The sequence below is a fragment of the Amia ocellicauda genome, chromosome 7, assembly GCF_036373705.1.
Source record: "Amia ocellicauda isolate fAmiCal2 chromosome 7, fAmiCal2.hap1, whole genome shotgun sequence".
Classification (NCBI taxonomy): Eukaryota; Metazoa; Chordata; class Actinopteri; order Amiiformes; family Amiidae; genus Amia; species Amia ocellicauda.
In genome coordinates, this window is record NC_089856.1 from 8,475,570 (window position 1) to 8,494,081 (window position 18,512).

General features: G+C 41.1%; 1 protein-coding gene and 1 non-coding gene across 2 annotated transcripts; one reads left to right on the forward strand and one right to left on the reverse strand.

Annotated features, from left to right (window-relative positions):
* The first annotated feature begins 3,436 nt into the window (after positions 1–3,436).
* Positions 3,437–3,518, forward strand: trnas-cga (transfer RNA serine (anticodon CGA)). Its single transcript has one exon. It is a non-coding gene; the product is annotated as a tRNA-Ser (tRNA).
* A 1,217-nt stretch (positions 3,519–4,735) lies between these two features.
* prph (peripherin) lies at positions 4,736–17,347 on the reverse strand. Its single transcript, XM_066708192.1, has 9 exons — positions 16,702–17,347; positions 11,736–11,796; positions 11,434–11,529; positions 10,642–10,803; positions 9,837–9,962; positions 9,242–9,462; positions 8,438–8,487; positions 7,788–7,861; positions 4,736–6,853 (listed from the first exon to the last, which is right to left on the reverse strand). Exons 1-9 carry the CDS (start codon positions 17,217–17,219, stop codon positions 6,803–6,805), a joined length of 1,359 nt encoding a protein of 452 aa, XP_066564289.1. The 5' UTR covers positions 17,220–17,347; the 3' UTR covers positions 4,736–6,802.
* Positions 17,348–18,512: the final 1,165 nt, after the last annotated feature.

An 18,512-nucleotide genomic window follows, 5' to 3' on the forward strand; every position in this document is an offset into this window, starting at 1 on the left:
GTTGTGCGTGAAAATCCCAGTAACTGAGCAGATTGTGAAATACTCAGACCGGCCCGTCTGGCACCAACAACCATGCCACGCTCAAAATTGCTTAAATCACCTTTCTTTCCCATTCAGACATTCAGTTTGGAGTTCAGGAGATTGTCTTGACCAGGACCACACCCCTAAATGCATTGAAGCAACTGCCATGTGATTGGTTGGTTAGATAATTGCATTAATGAGAAATTGAACAGGTGTTCCTAATAATCCTTTAGGTGAGTGTATAGTGTGGTGATCAGTCCTCTGTGCTGCCCTCCACTGGAAGCTCTCCACCACCATCAAACTTGTTGGGCAAGATTTCCTCTGAATGATGGTCTGCTCTTGTCGCGTCCATTATGGTGGAGAGGGTCAGAAGTGTGGATCTAGGTGCAGGAATAATAGGGATGGATGGGAAAATAGGAGCAGGCGAACTAGTTAAAAGAAACAGTCAAAAGTAGAGAATCCAGATATCGAGGGTCGGAGAAACAGGCACTGGTCAAAACACTAATAGGGCAAAACAAAGATACAAGGCTCGGAAATGACACAATGACATAATCAAGAGTATTGGAGAGCGGGGGGTTAAATATAAGGGCTAATGATGAGGGCCAGGTGAGGTTGTAGATTGAATAATGAAGAGATGAGAGATGAGGAGGAGAACAGTGAAAAGGATGGAGCAAGGGCGGCATCTGCTGGAGAGGTTCATGTAGAGGACCTGACAGCTCTCTAGTACCCTCCTGTGCTTCTGGCACCACTGTCTCCGTACTATGACAACTTTGTATTGTTATGACCGTACGTAGTCTTAATTAATTATTACTATATACTGGCTATTGATGTCTTCATATAGTGAGTGTTCAGCTTTATGCAGACCCTCACCCCTGTCCCTCAGTCCTCAGCATTCACCGGTATGAAGCTTGCCAAGGTCAACTGTGCCTGAGCCCTGAGGTGTCAACACACTTTGAGGCTCGATGCCCTAGGTCAGAGGTTCCCAACCCTGGTTCTGGGGACCCCCTGCCCCCTGCCTGGTAGTTTTCATTCCAACCAAGCTCTCAATTACTTAATCAAACCTTAATTTAATTGAACTATCAGCTAATTTGTGGGGGCTCACTTATCAATGAAAAGTGGATCATCACTGCTGCTCACTGCTCCCTAGACAAATATCCCAGAGAGTTGAGTATTTCTTCCTCTTCACCAGGGTTTCATAAGTTTTGAGTGTACCCTGGAAGATAATTGTCTTCCAGAACACCTTTTTGATCCATGAAATGCCATTACTGATTTGTAATTTATTAATGGTGTAATGAAATTAGACATGTACTATTGGCAGATAATTATGTGGGATTCATTTTTTTAATTCAGTATTTCATGTTTTATCTGTCTTGATCATTATTTAAAAATGATTGCAAATGGTTTGCTTGACTAATTGATTAATGTTAAAATCCATAATGATGCATAATGTAATTTGGTTTGTCACCTGGAACATTGGGTGTCTGTAAGCTTGGGAGCCAGATAAGAAGTAAGTTTAAGAATTGTACATTTTTGGAGGAATCGGAAAGTGTGAAGTTGCATTGTTTGTCATGAATACAATGCTGGACTTGGTCAACTGTTATATCTCTCCTATGTGTACAGGAGGGTGATTTATTTATTATTATTTATTATTATTTTTATTTCTTGGCAGGCGCCTTTATCCAGGGCGACTTACAACATAAGTGCAAACAAAGTGCAAAAATACAGAGAAGTACAAGGCATCAATCATTACAAATTCAACTTAGCTAAATCATAGCAATTCAAAAATAATACATTTTACAAATTCCAATTTACAATTTACACAAGTACAGTAAGAGACTTCCTACATCCTGGACGGTGAAAGCTAAGTGCTGTCAAGATGTAGGGTCACAGACGAGGGCTATGGGAAAGGGAGCAAGGAGGAAAACAATCAAGAACTTAGGATCAAGAAGAACTACACCAGCCCCCAGATGCTTCAGAGAGACATTCAAGAGCCTGAACAGCAGAGACATAACGGGAGTGGAATAAAACTATATAAAAAGTATATCACAGGTACACCGGTGGACTTCAACATTGCAGTAGCAGAGCTTGATCAAAAAGTCATTTTTTAAGTACAATATCTAATTTGTCAAGCTGTCGAATCCCAGTGAACCTCACATTACTAAGTGGAAGTGGAAGATTGCTGGCTGGTGGAGAATATCAGGAAATGGTGAGACACCAGATGAAACTCTCCATTCTGCTGCCTGACTTCAAATCTTACCCAGCATAGCTGCATTTCAAGTGAAATGTATTGTATTTCATTTTGGAAAAATGTGGGATGGGTGGGGAATGGGGATAGGATCATTTATCCAAGATGTGATGGTGAAAAGTGCTTTCCACATAGAATAAAATAAGTTTCAAAGTCCTATACATGGAATGGAATTCAATATGGCATTGCTGACTGAATCACTTGTTAAAAAAAAAAACTCTAAAGAAAGTAGCAACGTCTGTGTAACATGACTAGTGTTCGGCAAAGGTTGTGTATCAATTTTAGGTGCTTAAACGAAATGTAAACCAATCCTATCTGAAATTGTAATTCAGTAATACCACCTTAAGTAAAGTTCCTATCCTGTTATCACTGGAGTCCAAGTCCATTCTCACAAGCCTATGAAAAGCAAGCACAGCGGAAATACTCGTTTTATTATAATTTCTTTAAAAGAAAAGGTCAAACTAAATGCAGAGGTTTTATATTTCTATGGAGCTTATTCAATATATAATATATTTGAGTACATCATAAAATATAATGGAATAAATACAATAAAATACATTTAGTGTCTTTTTCGCTGGTATATTAAATACAGCATATTTAAAATAAAAAGATATATGTGGTGCCGTTTTTAGGAACAATATATTACACTCTATAAAACATATGGATTACATTAGAACACAAATATACTTATATATTATATATACCCTCAAAAGATGTTTATAATATCCTGCAATAGATTTGTAATATATTATTTAGTCATACTGGTGAATAATCTTGTTTGCTTGATATTTAAATTGATAACTTTATCATCAATAAAAGCTTTTTCAGGACCCTCAGCGAGATTGAAGTGGTAGCCTGTAGAAAGACCCCGACAGGGTCATTTTAGTAGCTGCATGTTTGCCATACGTCCTTAAAAATGAACTATAGAAACATGGCGATCTATGAGCGGAGATCCTGATAATTAATAATTTTGTATACGTTCATAGGGTTTATATTAGCCCTTAAATACATGAATGATGTCGATCTGTTAACAATGACGCGTCAATCCACTTCTGATCTTCCGTCAAATCTTAAAAGAACAGAACAGCCACGCAATCAAAAATAAAAAAAAACAAATAGTACATAAAGGTTAACGTTTTGTAATCAACGTAGCCTGCGTTTTATCTGCCAGTCACGGTGGCCGAGTGGTTAAGGCGTTGGACTCGAAATCCAATGGGGTTTCCCCGCACAGGTTCGAATCCTGTCCGTGACGTGATATTTTACTCCGAGGCTCCTGGAAATTCCCCAAGCGCAGCATCTCTCACAGAAAGCGACACGGAGGTCAACACACCGGTGGGTGGCACAAAAGCAGCCCCCCATAAATATTTTCTCTCTTCATTTGTTTATAGCGTTTAAAGCTTCATAATAGAGACCCAACAGAGAAAGAGACGCTAGATACTTATAGGTTAATCACAGTTACCCACAACCTGTATAATTCACTAACTTCTTTTTAAATATACCCAAGGATTAGGGAATCTTTCAATGAATGGTTAAATTCGGTTTTTGTGAGTGCAATTAGCTCTGTCTTCACCGCCCAGCGCAACCACTGTGCATCGGTGACGTCACAAATTCCCTAGGACGCAACAAAAAGAAATCTCGGCCGCCCGATTGGCAGCCAAGACACTGCTGTGCTGCTGCTGCAGAAGTCCCGGATGATGGTCACTTTAGTGTCTGTGGAATTGGTTTTTGTATGTGCCTCCGCCAGCAAAGCCAGTTAGATCAAATACGCATTTTTGAAACTCGCTTTGCTTGTACCAGTGTTATTCCCAGCAAGGTACAAAATACATCGGTAACTCGACATAATGTTCTCATTGGCGACCTCACCAAGAAAACGACAAAATGTGGAATTGTGCATCATAGTTTTTGAAGAGAACTGGCATGTGTTTCTGATACCAAACAATACACACACATAATGGTTAAAGTTGTGTATTATGAATTGCATTGTCTGTTTTCCCATACGTGTAGTACTCTTAGATGTACTCTTAAACCATGTAAACCAGTACTAGTTAAACCTTTATTTACATGGTTAACCAGTTCACTGAATTATTCTGGTTAGACTGAACAACTTTCTACACCTATGAAAAAAAAAAAAAAAAAAAACACCAGCATAACACAGGTCTCCATAGTCATATTCATAATGAATTTAAATTAAGTTCTTTTCTGATTGACAGTGGATTGGATGTTGTTTCTGAGCAGTTCACACCAACCAATGTAAACTGATCAAACTCTGCTGTTTTCTGTATACTAAACCAGATAATAATAAATTCACCACACTAGGAAAGAATAAGATCTGAAATAAGTAAATGGAATAACCACCCTTTCCTGCAGTATGCTTTCTAGTGACAAGACTTTATGTGAACCATTATACATAAAATCGTATACATACATTGTATACATTTGTATGTGTCCACAAACACAGAAACAAAGCCATTTGTTCCAGTTTTCTTTATTATATTGTTTCTGCACACACATACAGCTGGGGTAACTGTTTAGCATTAACAACAACATTTACAATACAATAATACAAAAGAAGGTTTGTGGTACTGGGAAAAGATAAGGGAGAAACCTTAGACGTGGGATGTCAATCTGCAGTCTTTAGGGGCACAGTTTTTCTTTCTATTTATTTAAGCTTTGGGTTTGGATCTCTGTGATTTATGCTGCACTTGGGTGTAAGAGTTTGGGATACTCAACATAGGGCTGAATATATACAATGGGGGTTGTGTATGGGTACATATGCAGAACAACGCTGTTCTGCACTTGAGAGCTCACTTTAGAAAAAAGGCGAGCTTACGAGTGGCTATGTTTGATACAGTACAGATCAGTGACCAGTCAGCTCATTATTGTCCTAAATGTAATGTGTGGATTCCTGTTTTTAATACTGCTATTGTTGCCCATGTGATATGTAAATCTGTAATACACTTTATGGTAGTATTTGGAATTATGTACTTTGCCTTGTTCAGAGGCTAAAAGACTAATAATAAACAAGACTGAGGAAAGTGAAAATGTATGAAAATGTAGATAGCATAACTGTCCTTTCTGACTGAAAACAGAGTGAGAAGGGCAAGTGTACGCAACAGCCCCTCAAAGACCGAAGAATGAAACCATTCCCTGTTTGTCTGGTTCTCAGTGTCCCAGGGATGGGAGGAAAAGAGTGTGGCAGTGAATCAGACTTAAGTGTGCTTTTTTCTATTGTATTTTGTTCCCTTTTCATTCTGAATGTTCCACACACTATCAAGGATGTGAAAGTCAAATCATTGTAATAATAATCATCCTAATTATTATTAATTATAGTCTTATAATCAATAATCATCATCATCATTACAATAAGCACTGTCAACCTCAAATGTTTTTGTTATTATTACTGGTAACTGATCTGATTAAGCCACAGCCACTGTCCTCTTACTGACCTCTCGATAAAGTGGTTTTAATGGTCTTTGCTCCATCTGGCTGCATAAAAATGCTCAGATAGGCTTACCCAGCTTTGTGAAAGCACCAGGGAGGAGAAAATGTTGTCTTGCTGGTAAAAGGTCACACCAGATCCCACTCTCTCTGTGTTTAACATTCCCCTTCCCTCGCTGTGTGATTTGATGGAAGCGTCAGACATGTAGAAAACTAGAATCTGGTGCTTTATTTTGTATGTGTATTCCTTTATGTTTTGGGTCCTCACAGCTCACAGTGTGTTCATGCTTATAGATAACTTTCATTGACCCCCCCCACACACACACACACACCTCAGCCTACCCACCAGATACAGTAAAGACCATTCTCTGTGACACCTAGTGGAAAGCCTATTGCTTTTAGAATATTTCACGGTGTATGAGACAGCAGCAGATTGGATTTCGTCAACAAGGCATTGCAGAGGAGAGGAGGGCAGTGGGTGTCTTTGGCCCTGGCAATATACCCTAGCTGGCAATTTACACAGACAAATTGGGAATTTATTTTTAACACTCGTCTATTTCTTTTTTTTTTCTGGAAGGCTTCTGTATGGCACAGGCCTGTCACTTACTTCACTAAACTGCAAATAAGCTGTGGGGGTTGGAATGAAAGTAATAACCATGGGAAATGTACACGTTTGTTAGCATTTTGTAAGATGGTGTTACTGTGGTTTTACCACACTTCTAAAGTGTAAGGCTTCAACACATCTTCACTTTGCTGCACTGGACAATGGAAATACCATCATATACCATGAGAAATGTTTATAAGGCATGTTTACCATAGTGTACCATGGCTCAGTGATATCAAATGTTTATACCAAAATATTACCAAAGCTATGGTAAAAACACAGTTAAAAATTAAAAAAACCCTTTGGTAAATTTACCAAGGTAAGCTTGCATAAAGAAATACCATTTTCAATCTGTTGTGTTGTGCCCTTGATCTGAGGGGGGGGAGGGACCAGTGGAGCAGGGGGAGCTGTAGTTTTGGCTTTAGAGTATTTGTGTCTCTCTCTTTCTTTATTTTTCTGTCAACTGGAACAAGTGGCGGCAGCAGTCTGGTCTCTCAGTCATCCCTGTCCAAGTGTTGCTGCTCCTTCCTTGACTCTTTCACCACCTACAAGAGAGGAGAGGACGTTGTGTGATTGGTAGCATACTTGCAAAGTACAAGTTTTGAACATGAATATGATATGAGATGCATTGTATTCCAGTTTTGCTAACCAGCACATTTTCATTGATAGTCCCTGGGAGCAGAAAACACAACAGTTTCTGTTGATTTATTCTGATTAATTTACAAAACAGTGTAAAAAGAACTTGGTTCTTTTTGGTCCCAGATTCATATAAAAAAATCTAAAGGGGTTTCACAAAAATGCTTAAATTCCACTCAGCACTTTTATTTCTTATTAAACTATGCAACTATTCTTCTTTATACTCCTGTCTATTTATGTATGGTTAACAATTTTCTTTTCCTGCAGCTTCTAGTCCTTCTCCCCTTTAGCACATATCTATGATTTAACTGTATTCTGTATGTACTTCTTAGCTCATTGTACTGGGATGTATGCTTACTGTATATTGATTGAATGACTGCGCTTTTATAGGCACTGCGTGTTTTGAAATGTTTCCTATGTAAACAGTCACCCTGGATAAGTGCGTCTACTAATAAATAAATAATACCAAAAAAATAATACATGCACATATTTTATTCCAATAATTTAAAGTAATTATCTGCTCTTTAAACCTATACATCCTATCTAGATCCTACATGTAAGTAATACCATTTATTTTTAATTCACTGACTGAGAACACTGTGGACCTCTATTAGGACACAGGGGGGCGCTGTTGTCACCCTTGGCTGACTTGTCCACCCACCCCCAGCAGAGCTCAGACAATTGTGAGCTGCCCCCCTGGGGAATCCTAGTTACAGTGGGCTACAACACAGCCCAGACTGGGACTAGGGTTGTCTGGACTATGTGTGGGGGCTGTCACGGGATGTTGGTGAGTTAGTACAGCAGAGCCATGTGTGAGCCGAGGCCCCTGACAGACAGACCTACCTCACCATCGCGGGTCTCAATGGTCTTGATCAGCACAGTCCGTTTACTCTGCGTATCTGGGGTATGGTCATAATCTGTACAGATACACACACACAGAAAGAAATTAGACAAGTGTGTTGAACAGTTCATTTTCTTATTATGAATAATAAAACAATAATAATGTATTAATGTACTTAGTGGGCTCCTATATCTAGTTACAGGTGTGCACAATCAATATAACAATGATATATACAAGATCGGTGAGAAAATAATATCACAAAAACAACCCAATTATTAAACAACTGCAACATTCACATTCAATTACAATACATAATAATAATAATACAAAGCAGAAAAGGGAAAGTATTGGGGTAAAACAAATGTATTAGCAAAGAGCAGTACAGATGCATGTTAGTGTTTAATGCACTTACAATACAGGTAGTGCAACAGTTAGTGGTGATTTAAGATGTGCTGATGTAGTCAAAAGTCCTCACATATTGTTATTCGTATTGTCGAATAAATAAGACTCATTGAACTATACTTATTTGCCAATAATAGCCATCAGCTTAAAAAAATGTTCGGTGTCTACATTTGTGTGTGTTGGGCTGTGTGTGTACTGACAAGGCACAGTGTTGTGAAGAACTGGGAAAAAAAAGTGACAGCGGACTGACCAGTACTGCGGATGCTTAGAGAAGACAGGTTGTGGACAGGAACTGTAATCCTGAGGAGACAGAGAGCATGGGATCAGAATTATTCTTAGAATATTTTGTATTTTATTACTGTTACAGGACTATTGTTACGGTTGATTTCATTGCAAGATGCCCTTACCCAGGGCAACTTACAGTTCTCACAAAATATACAGATTTCACTAAACATAAAACAGTAAGAGCAGGAATATACAATAATACAAATTAGTACTATTTGAAGTGAATTAACTCAGGTAAAGTACAAGCTGCAATGAGAGATGCAATTTAGGGGTAGTTGGAGTTAAAACAGAAATGTGATGGTAATTACATCAGTGTCAAGTGTATTGCAGGTTTAATAAGGCAAGACCAGGCAAGCAAGACCCACTTGCCTGGACACTACAGATCTTTCCCTCTGAATGAGTACATGCATTAATCTGCCCCTGTGTCTCCACTCTCTCTATCTCCCACTTTGCCCCCCCTCCCTTCTTGCTTTGGCCCTTGCTTACTCTGCTGTTGTTCTCCTTTCTCACACTAAACCACCTCTCTGTCTGTACCTCTTCTCTGCCTACCTCCCTCCCTCCCTCCCTCCCTCATCTCTCTCCTAACTCACTCTTTCTGCGCCACTTTCTGTCCCATGTCTCCATCACCCCTCTCTCTTCCCTTCCCCCTCTCTCCTCCCCTCACTTCTTTCCCTTCCCACACTTCCTTCTCTCTCACTCCCAAATCCTCTCTCTCTCTCTCTCTTTTGCCAGCCCCGTCTATCCCATGCCACCCCCCACATGTCCTTACCTGCTCTCCTCTCCCTCCAGCAGCTTCCTGTAGGTGGCGATCTCAATGTCCAGGGCCATCTTGACATTGAGCAGGTCCTGGTACTCTCGCAGGTGGCGGGCCATCTCATCCTTCAGGTGGCGGATCTCCACCTCCAGGCGCCCAACATTGTCCTGGTACCCGGACACCTCCACCGCAAACTGGTCCTCCATGTCTCTCATCTGCCTGAGCAGGGCCTCATTCTACCCAGCGGAGAGAGAGAGAGGGGGTGAGAAATCTGGTTTAGGTTCCAAGAGTACAGAATCCTGGGTTGACTTCTAGTGAAAGCTTTATTCGGCATATTTTACTACTGGAACTTCATTAACCTACTTATTTTATTATTTAGACATGGTGTAACATTGTTTAAAGATCTTTTCCAGTTAATAGGACACTGTCTGTGACATCAGTTGCAGTCAGGTGTTACATGTGAAGTGTTACATAAATCCATCTGATCTTAATCTGAATTAGGATTCTCCAGAGGTTCTTGTTTAAGGATGACCACTGCTACCCAGAGAGTATCGCCAACAGAGATGGTCTGCACAGTTTGTACAAGGGCTGGGGTTTTGGTCATACTAACCGTGCTCTTCAAGCCATCGATCTCACAGGTCAGGGACTGGATCTGCCTCCTGGACTCGTTCATGTCATGCTTGGCCTGGCGCAGGGCCTCTCCATTTCGATTGGCAGTGTCTGTCAGGTCAGCAAACTGGGGGCATACAGACACACAGACACATGCAAGGACACAGACAGAGACGCACACACGGATGCACAGAGACGCACACACATGGGAACAGAGACAGACAGGGAGAGAACATGACATCAGTTGCAGCAGACTCATCAGGAAGGAAGCTGATACTCTTTAGTCTTGAAGCAAGGCGACTACAGACAGAAAATGTGTCTCATGCTCTTTCCTACTGTGTCTATGAACCACTGTTTGTCCATGGATCTCTCAGTCTAGCCTCCCTAGTAATGATCTTTCTCTCTTCTCCCTGTCTATATGTTCATCCATCTTTTGGCTCTCCCTCTTTCTCCCAAGTGTCTAGGGCAGCGCTGTCCAACCCTGGCCATCGAGCGCTCCAGTCTGGTTTGACAGTCGTCAATCAGCAGCTAAAGAGCTGAAATATTTGCAGTTAATCTCCAATCTGTCACTCACGTTCATCAATTAATAACTATACCTGCTGCTGTCCAGAACAGGGTTTTTTGCCACCAACTATTTACTTATATTGAAAGTAGTTCAAATCGTGTTACTTTGTGAAAGTACTTGACCATTTTCAAATATTATTCACATTTTATTTGTTATTTAAACTATTATAGTCACAAATGCCCCAGGTCTGCTGTGTGTATGTGTGGGACTCTCCTTTGTGGTGTCCCAGCACCTCCCTCACCTTGGATTTATACCATTCCTCAGACTCCTGCATGTTCTTGGCAGCGATGGTCTCATACTGAGCACGGATGTCCTTCAGGGCACCGGTCAAGTCGGGTCTGGGGGCCTCCACCTCTACCTGCAGCTGCTGGGTCTGCACACTGACATGGACATCACGGATCTCCTAGAGGAACAGAGATGGAGGGGGGGGGCAGTCATTCAGACACCTAAATACACTGCAAAGCCCAGCACACACCTTGCCAATTATATAAGGTAACCCCTATGTATTATCTAACAACAGTTGTGTTTAATTGCCTGTTATATATCTTGCAAATGTAGATCTTACATAAGTTTATTACCTTATATGAGCTCTTAATTGACCAATTTGCTTAATGACAGTGGTTTAGCCATTTTATTAATATTATTGTTGTTATTTATCAAACACCTTTATCTAGGGGAACTTACATAGGTTAAAAATCCCACAAAATACAATGTTCAACATATACACAATTAAAAGGGTTTCAACAGCACTATACAAAATACAGCTTCATTGGTAAAAAATACCCACAGCTATTACACCAATTGGAAGATTGGATGCAAGTGGAACTGCTAACAGCCTGAAGCTGGAAAGAACTGAAGGACACCAAGTCATGGCAGGGCTTCAGACAATTGAGCATCGCCACCCTGGGGATTCTGAGTACTATTGCTCGAGGTTACAGCTGCAGTATATCCTTTACATCAGACATAACAACTGACATGTCCTGTGTCCCTTTCCTGACACACAAAGCACAAGGGGTGGCAAGTCTTCACCCACCTCATCATGCAGCTTCTTAAGGAACTCAATCTCGTCCATTAGAGTCTCGATCTTGCGCTCCAGTTCCAAGCGAGAGAGGGTGGCGTCGTCAACATCCTGCAAAAAAAAACAAAAAAAACGTGTCACTGTGCCCTCTGTCCCACATGATGACAGGATAGTTTCCTTCTTTCAATCACTCTTCACCTGTCAATTTTAATTAATCCAACAGAGCCTAACCATCCACCACTGGTAGAAATTGGTTGTTCTAAGATTATGGTCCAATATTAGTAGTAGTAGGAGGAGCTGTGCTGTACAGTACTCACCTTGCGGAACAACACCAGGTTATTCTCTGCCTCTGCTCTCTTCTGAGCCTCGTCTTCCAGTCTGGGAGATGAGCAGAAGTTTGGTTACATTATTTTTATAACCCATGTTTTGCTTTGAATTGATACCTTTGAAAATAAAATTGAAATTACACATTTGGCCACTAGATGTCAATATATTAAGGTGTGCAGTATTTCAGGGCAGAGGTTTCAATTATTGTAGATGCATGGACACAGCCACTGGAGTTTAACATATCTACTTATGAAGTTAATTTGAACAAGAGGTTTGCACAATTAAGCAAAGGTTTTTATAATATCTTATTGTAATCTGTGTACTGTGTAAAGATAAACATGTCAATTGGACAAATACTACTACTAAAACTCTGGCATATATGACTTTCTTAGTTAAAGCTGTATAACCTTATGTAACATTTGAATAAAAAAAAAAAACATTTACACAAATATCTTATTGTGTTTCCTAACATATTTAACGTATTTTAGGAAACATCATTTAACGTATTTTATAACATGAAAAGGCATTTAAAAGGGTCTTTTCAATGTTTCCAACAGGATTAAGTGCATGACGTCAGTAGCAGTGGGGTGGACAGCCAGAGAACCCTGTTAAGTGCAAAGCAAATTACAAAAGCATCTCCCAAAGGAGGCCTGAACAAAAGCCTCCCCTTTCACATCTGGGATCTGGGATAAAGGGTCCTTTCAATTTCTGCAAGTAGACATTATGTGGATTGATCACCTACCCCCAACCCCACCCCCCTCACACTGCCCTCTCCTAAACACGAAAACAATAAAGGTCACATGCCCAGTATTGATCTGCTCCAGCCCTGACTATCTTTTTGCACCAACATTTCCACTTCCTTTCCAATCCCTTGAGGTCACACTGCTCATCCCATTCCTCACTAAATTGTGTGATCCCTTCTGGAAAATCCTCTGATCTTTTGAAATGTACATATTGGGCAAATGTTTAAAGCCTTCCAGAGCTGTTAACTATTATTATTATTTATTTATCGGCAGATGCCCTTAGCCAGGGCGACTTACAATTTACACAAGCATTGTATTACAAATCAATACAAAAGTACATTTTAGCATTACAAATGCTCCCTATCATTAAATTCCTTCTATAATTATTTTTGCCAAGTTTTTCCTAATACCCCGGGACCAAATCCCTCAGCTCTAAACCTATAGAAATCCACTGCAGTTCATATTTACAGACTCAAGATGATCTAAGGTCTGCATTCAGGGGCTTTGGCCAAACATTAATAAGACTTTGACAGAGAGAGAGAGAGCAATAATGTGTTTAGATTTGGTTTGAACTCGCCGGGCTGAGGGAACGATAGCCTGGCCATGAGGAGGAGGCGAGGATGGATGGTTGGTAAGAAATGAATTCTGAGAAAGTAGGGTGTGCGCCCCGTATTTATGCTTGCAGTAGGTGAGATTAGGGAGACAATTCTACGGAAATTTTGTTAACAATTCCAGTTTATCCAGTTTCCAGTCTTTCAATCATATGTATTTTTTCCATTTTTAATTTAATTCAGTGCAGATCTCTAGTTTCCTTTTGCATGAAGGTTTGCTATAAATGTTTTTTGCTTTATTTTTAAAGTTTTTATTGTATTATATGGTTTTCTTTTAGGCTATTTGGTAATCATGGTTCTTTTTAATTGTGGGAATTGTTTATTTGGAATCAGTGATGATATTGTCCTTTTTATCTCCCAACTTGGAATGGCCAACGCTATAGCTTACACCTCAAGGCACCGTATTGAAAAAAACGTAGAAATACAGGCTGATGTACTGCACTGTTGATCTAAAGCCTGTCACCATTTTCAGATGCCATAAAGCCTGTGTTTATGTGCTGTTATATTTGTCCTTTGAATGGCGTAAGTATGCACTGGAGTTGCCTAGCTCCTGCCCCTCATGCACAATAGCCCGGCAGTCAGGATAGGGGCTCATCTTTAATTCATGGCCCAACAGAGAGGGCCTCCTTAATGGGATTCCTGGCAAACAGGACAGGAACAGGACACCATAATGGAGCTCCCTGATGGAATATATTGATTTTTCCACGTCATTTTTATAAGACCAGGCTCCCCCAATGCCAGCTTTCACTGCCATCGTAAAATCCATTCATCATTAACTGTCGTCACAGCCTTGAAGAGAAAGGTGATAGCTGGCATTAAAAATATGCTGGAATACTGATATTTTCTTTTTAGTCAGCTCCTTAAGGAGTAGGCTCCTTCTGCCTGCCACACCCCCCATCCCCCACCTCCACTCGCCATCAAAGCCAAATATCTGTACAAAATAAAACTAAAAGGCAGTCTCAATTATACACTTTCTCCGTCACCCCCCCTCCCCAATTTTCCATGGCTTTCTACAGACTTTTATTACCTTTGATTCCTATAGCTTTTACATTTTAAGATGAGTCTTCTCTTGTTTAAAATCCAAATACATCCCATTGCCTGGTTTTAAATTAGTTCAATATGGTTGCCTACTTTAACTGCCATTTAATCACATTGGGTCCGATTTTCCAAAGTTGTTAACTGATTTCATCATGCGTAAGGCTAGGAGTTTGACCAGGAGTCACTCTCATGTGATTTTACCCGGCAGAGATCGACCCCCTTCAAGCTTCAAGCTTCGACCCCCACAGGGTTGAATGGCTACATCACAACATCCAACTGCTCAGGCTGTGACCTTGCATCATCTGGGTTGGAGGTAGGGTGGACATATGACTCCATTGTGACTGCGCCACTTTCAAACTAGGCTGGCATTTGAATGTCACCCTGAAACTCAGGGAAACTAACATGTAAGTTGGACACTACATCCTTGCCAAGGTAAATACAGGTGCTCACACAGTGTCTGCAGCAAAAAAAAAGCACTGATCAACTGTTTACTTTTGCGCCACCCGAGTGAGCAGCAGACCAACATCATGGATTTGATCAGCAGAGAACTAGAACATTCATGAAAATAGAAATCAGTTCTTCTACAATGAGCAATGGGCTGTCATCTCAAAAGACACCCTTGTCTAACATTCCTAATGATATCAGACGGTCCCCAATTTCCTGCCTTAAGGGATCTCCATTTATTCTTCAGTATTTACAGAAACGGGACCCCTGACAAGGTGCAGAAAACTGAATGCTGTGAGTTGTTCCTTTTTTCTCCAAATCAGGCTGATGACACTCTTTGTGCTCTCACTGTGATGATGTACACTCCTTTAGGCTGATCAATAAACAAGAACAAGAACAATAAAAAAAGAACAATGCAACTGCCACACCCATTGCAGAGGTTCAGGTTTCACTCCCCTGATTAGCTCCTCATGTTTTGCAGGTCACTCTCAGACTCTGGTACTCTTAATATAGTCTGGAGTGAATACAGGGGGCAAAGATCTGAGACAGAACAAAACAACAACAATAATGGATTTGAACCTAAATCGAACAATTCATATTATGTATTTATTCGCCCACAACTTAATTGCATTCAGCCACACAACAGCGTTGTGAACGTCATGTGGGCTACTGTACAAAGATATAGAAAGTTCTGAAACCATAAAGTGGAAAACAGCAATATGCAATAAAAATGCACTCTTATGTAAGGCTACAATCGTAGCGACATATAAAGTATAGCTAATAAAAATCGTCTTTGGAAATTAGCATTGTAGAAGTGCTTGCTGCTAAAGACAATTGATTTGCCTGGTTGGTTTTCTTATAGGGCGCCGTTTTGTGAAAAAGCACCCACCTGTGAGCCCTTCAACCAGCATTACACACCTCACTGAGCTACTGAGGACAACGCACACTGACCTGCAGGGATTAACCATTGTCTTGTATAAAGTAAACCACAGATTCCCACGCAGTATGTTACAGTGCAATTCATTCCAGGGGCTCAAAGCAATTTCCTTAATTAGAAACAAACAAAAACATGATTTATAAACTTTGGAAACTTAAAACCCAACACTGGCAATGACTATAATTGCAGGAGGTTTTTATTTCTTTAAAAATAATATCCCCCCTAACAACACAGTTGCTATTTACATCCGTTTCTCCCTTACCTAATCAAAACGCAATTAACTAATTTATTTTTCAGTTACCAGTTAATACAAGTTCATTATAAGATGTGTTTTTGCCCACCGGTCTGTACACACACTTGTCAGAGCGGATCAGACAGTCTTTACGGGTAGGGGGCGTTTTCAAAATTCCCCACCTCAAAACGCTTGGCAATGTTAAAAACAGTGAAAGTAAAGTGAACTCAAAAAAAAATGAAGCCAATTGTAAATTGAAAGACCGTAATAGTTAACCCGCAAAATGCATCAAATGCCTAAAACAATGCCAAATAAAAACAGGCACATCAATTTTACCCAAGAAGTAAAAGTGTTCAACCTATGAACTCGCCTCTCCCTGCGTACAGACAATTAAACACTATGTCTCACTGTGTTTTCCGTTTACACAGAGGATCAGAGCCACAGTAAGACCATTGCAAATAACAGCCCTGGCTGTCCTCCAGGTTCCCCGACTGCGCATCAGCACTGCGCCGCCTCTCCCCATCTCCCTGCCAGCCTGCGGACTCCTGCACCGCCGCTGTACCGTCTACTGTACCCCAACCCCGCAGCACATTAATGCGCATGTCACTGGAATTAGAGCCTGCACTGTGGAAACTCCTGAACTGCTTACTGGTCACTAATCAATATTTTTATTACAGTGGTTGTGGGTTCCTGGTTCGATTCAATGTTTTCTCTTTGTGTTTGCACCTGTGTTGGGGGGTGGTTGGGAAATATGTATTACCAACCTGCTCATTTAAGCCACCTCAGCAATTATCCAACCAATTTCCAAACTGACTCAACAGGGACATGCAACGTTACACTACCAGAACCATTATGCAACCCCATTTCTACACATCAGTAAATCACTGCCTCTGCCACTGCCATATGCAGACTAAAACCTTAAAACTAGTAGCACTGCAGCCATGTACTGACCTCTGCTTGAGTAGTGCCAGGTCCTCAGCCAGATTGTCCCTCTCTACCTGGAAGTGGTCTCTCTCCTTGCCCATGATGTCCAGTTGCTGGCGGAGTTCCCTCAGTTCCTGCTGGAAGATCTCGGTGGCCCGGGTAGGCTCCTGCTGGCCCTTGTACTGGCTCAGCTCTCCCTGGAGGGCGGAATTCTGCTGCTCCAGGTAGCGCACTTTCTCGATGAAACTGGCAAAACGGTCATTGAGCTCCTGCAGCTCGGCCTTCTCGTTGCTGCGAGTGGTCAGGAACTCCTGGTTGATAGCATCCGCCACCGAGAAGTCCACCCTATCGTAGGAGGCCCGGGGGGCCGGGGTGCTGGAGCGTACCCTGTAGGCGACTGAGCGGGAGGAGGTGGAGGCTGGGGATGGAGAGCCCAGGTAGCGGCCGCTGGACATGGACAGGCGGGAAGGGAGAGGAGAGTAGGTGAAGGGGGTGGGTGCCCCGAAAGTGCGGCGGTAGGAGGTACGGGCTGTAGGGTGGCTCATGGCTTCTATCTTTCCTTTTCTTGCTTGCTTGCTTGCTTTTTCTCTCTTCTTCCTTCTTCCTTCTTTCTTCCTGCTCTCCGGAGTGCCAAAAGGAGGGGACCAACACAAAAAAAAAGCAACAGGACGGCAGACTGAACTGTGCTGGCACTTTTATGGAGACAATACACCCCCCACCACCCCCACCCCCATCCTCACTCCTCCTCCTGGCCACTCCTATCTCTCCCCCCTCCCCCTGAAGTCTAGGAAACACTTCAAGCTACCTTTCAGATCAATGTGTCATCTCACAAGCTCTCCCTTCCCCTCCTTCCCTATCTCCCCCTTTTTCTCCCTCCCTCTCACTCACTCTGTATCTCCCTCACCCATTCCTGCCCCCTACCGCACATTCCTCTCTGTTGCTCTCTCCCTTTTCTTTCTTTCTCTTCCTGGTTCTTCTCATCTCTCTCCCTTCTCTTTTCCCCACTCTGTATCTCTCTCTCTCTCTCTCGCACTCAAACAGGCACACACATACACTGTTTCACACTATTCCCCCGACTGGAGAGTTTAGGTTGAGTTGTGAAGTTTTGGCTCATGTTTAAATTGGACTCTTTCAAAAACCTTCTAAAGTGAAAAGGTAAGAGAGCCCCTGCTTAGAAAATAAATAACTAACATACTACTACTACTGCTGCTACAACTACTAGTACTAATACTACTAATGTACATATATGACTTTATTATTTTAGATCATGCATTGGGTTTTGTAAATAATTAACTGCCTTTGTATGATTATACATCAAAAGGCATTTGATATACTATATAATGATACTGATATACTGATATATAATATAATATATGTCTAACTACATAAATCAGACAGCATTCATTTTTGTTCTAACCATGTTGTGGAAGAAAAAATAATGTAGCATTAAATTGCACATGTATTGACTTCTTACTTATGTCACTTTATGAAATAATCTGTCCTGTTATTCTTCAAAATCAATGATGCAATCTCTGAATTTATTTTCCACAAACAGGCTATAGTAAGCTTCATCAACTGGGTCCCACTTTCTAGTTTCAGAATTTTTTAAATTGTGAACATGAGAGTTAAAAAAATATTGGCATATGATTGTGATTGTTGCCTTTTTCTTTTTGTGTCTTTTTTGGCAAGTCATCATTTTAATCTCCTATAAACGTTTTAAAAGGCAGTATCGGTTTCTGCAAGAGCTCAAATATGATGCTGCAGAGTTTTGTATGTGTTCTCTGGTGAGGGTGAAGTTTCAGCTCCTTGTTCATTCATTCTGTAATTACAGGGTGTGC

Bases quoted from the DNA above. Each gene is read 5' to 3' on its own strand.
- prph (XM_066708192.1), bottom strand. From the start codon at position 17,219: ATGAGCCACCCTACAGCCCGTACCTCCTACCGCCGCACTTTCGGGGCA. The intron at 11,797-16,701 runs GTCAGTACATGG...CTCATCTCCCAG, and splicing joins CTGGCACTACTCAAGCAGAG to ACTGGAAGACGAGGCTCAGA. The intron at 9,463-9,836 runs GTTAGTATGACC...TCCGCTGGGTAG, and splicing joins TCGATGGCTTGAAGAGCACG to AATGAGGCCCTGCTCAGGCA.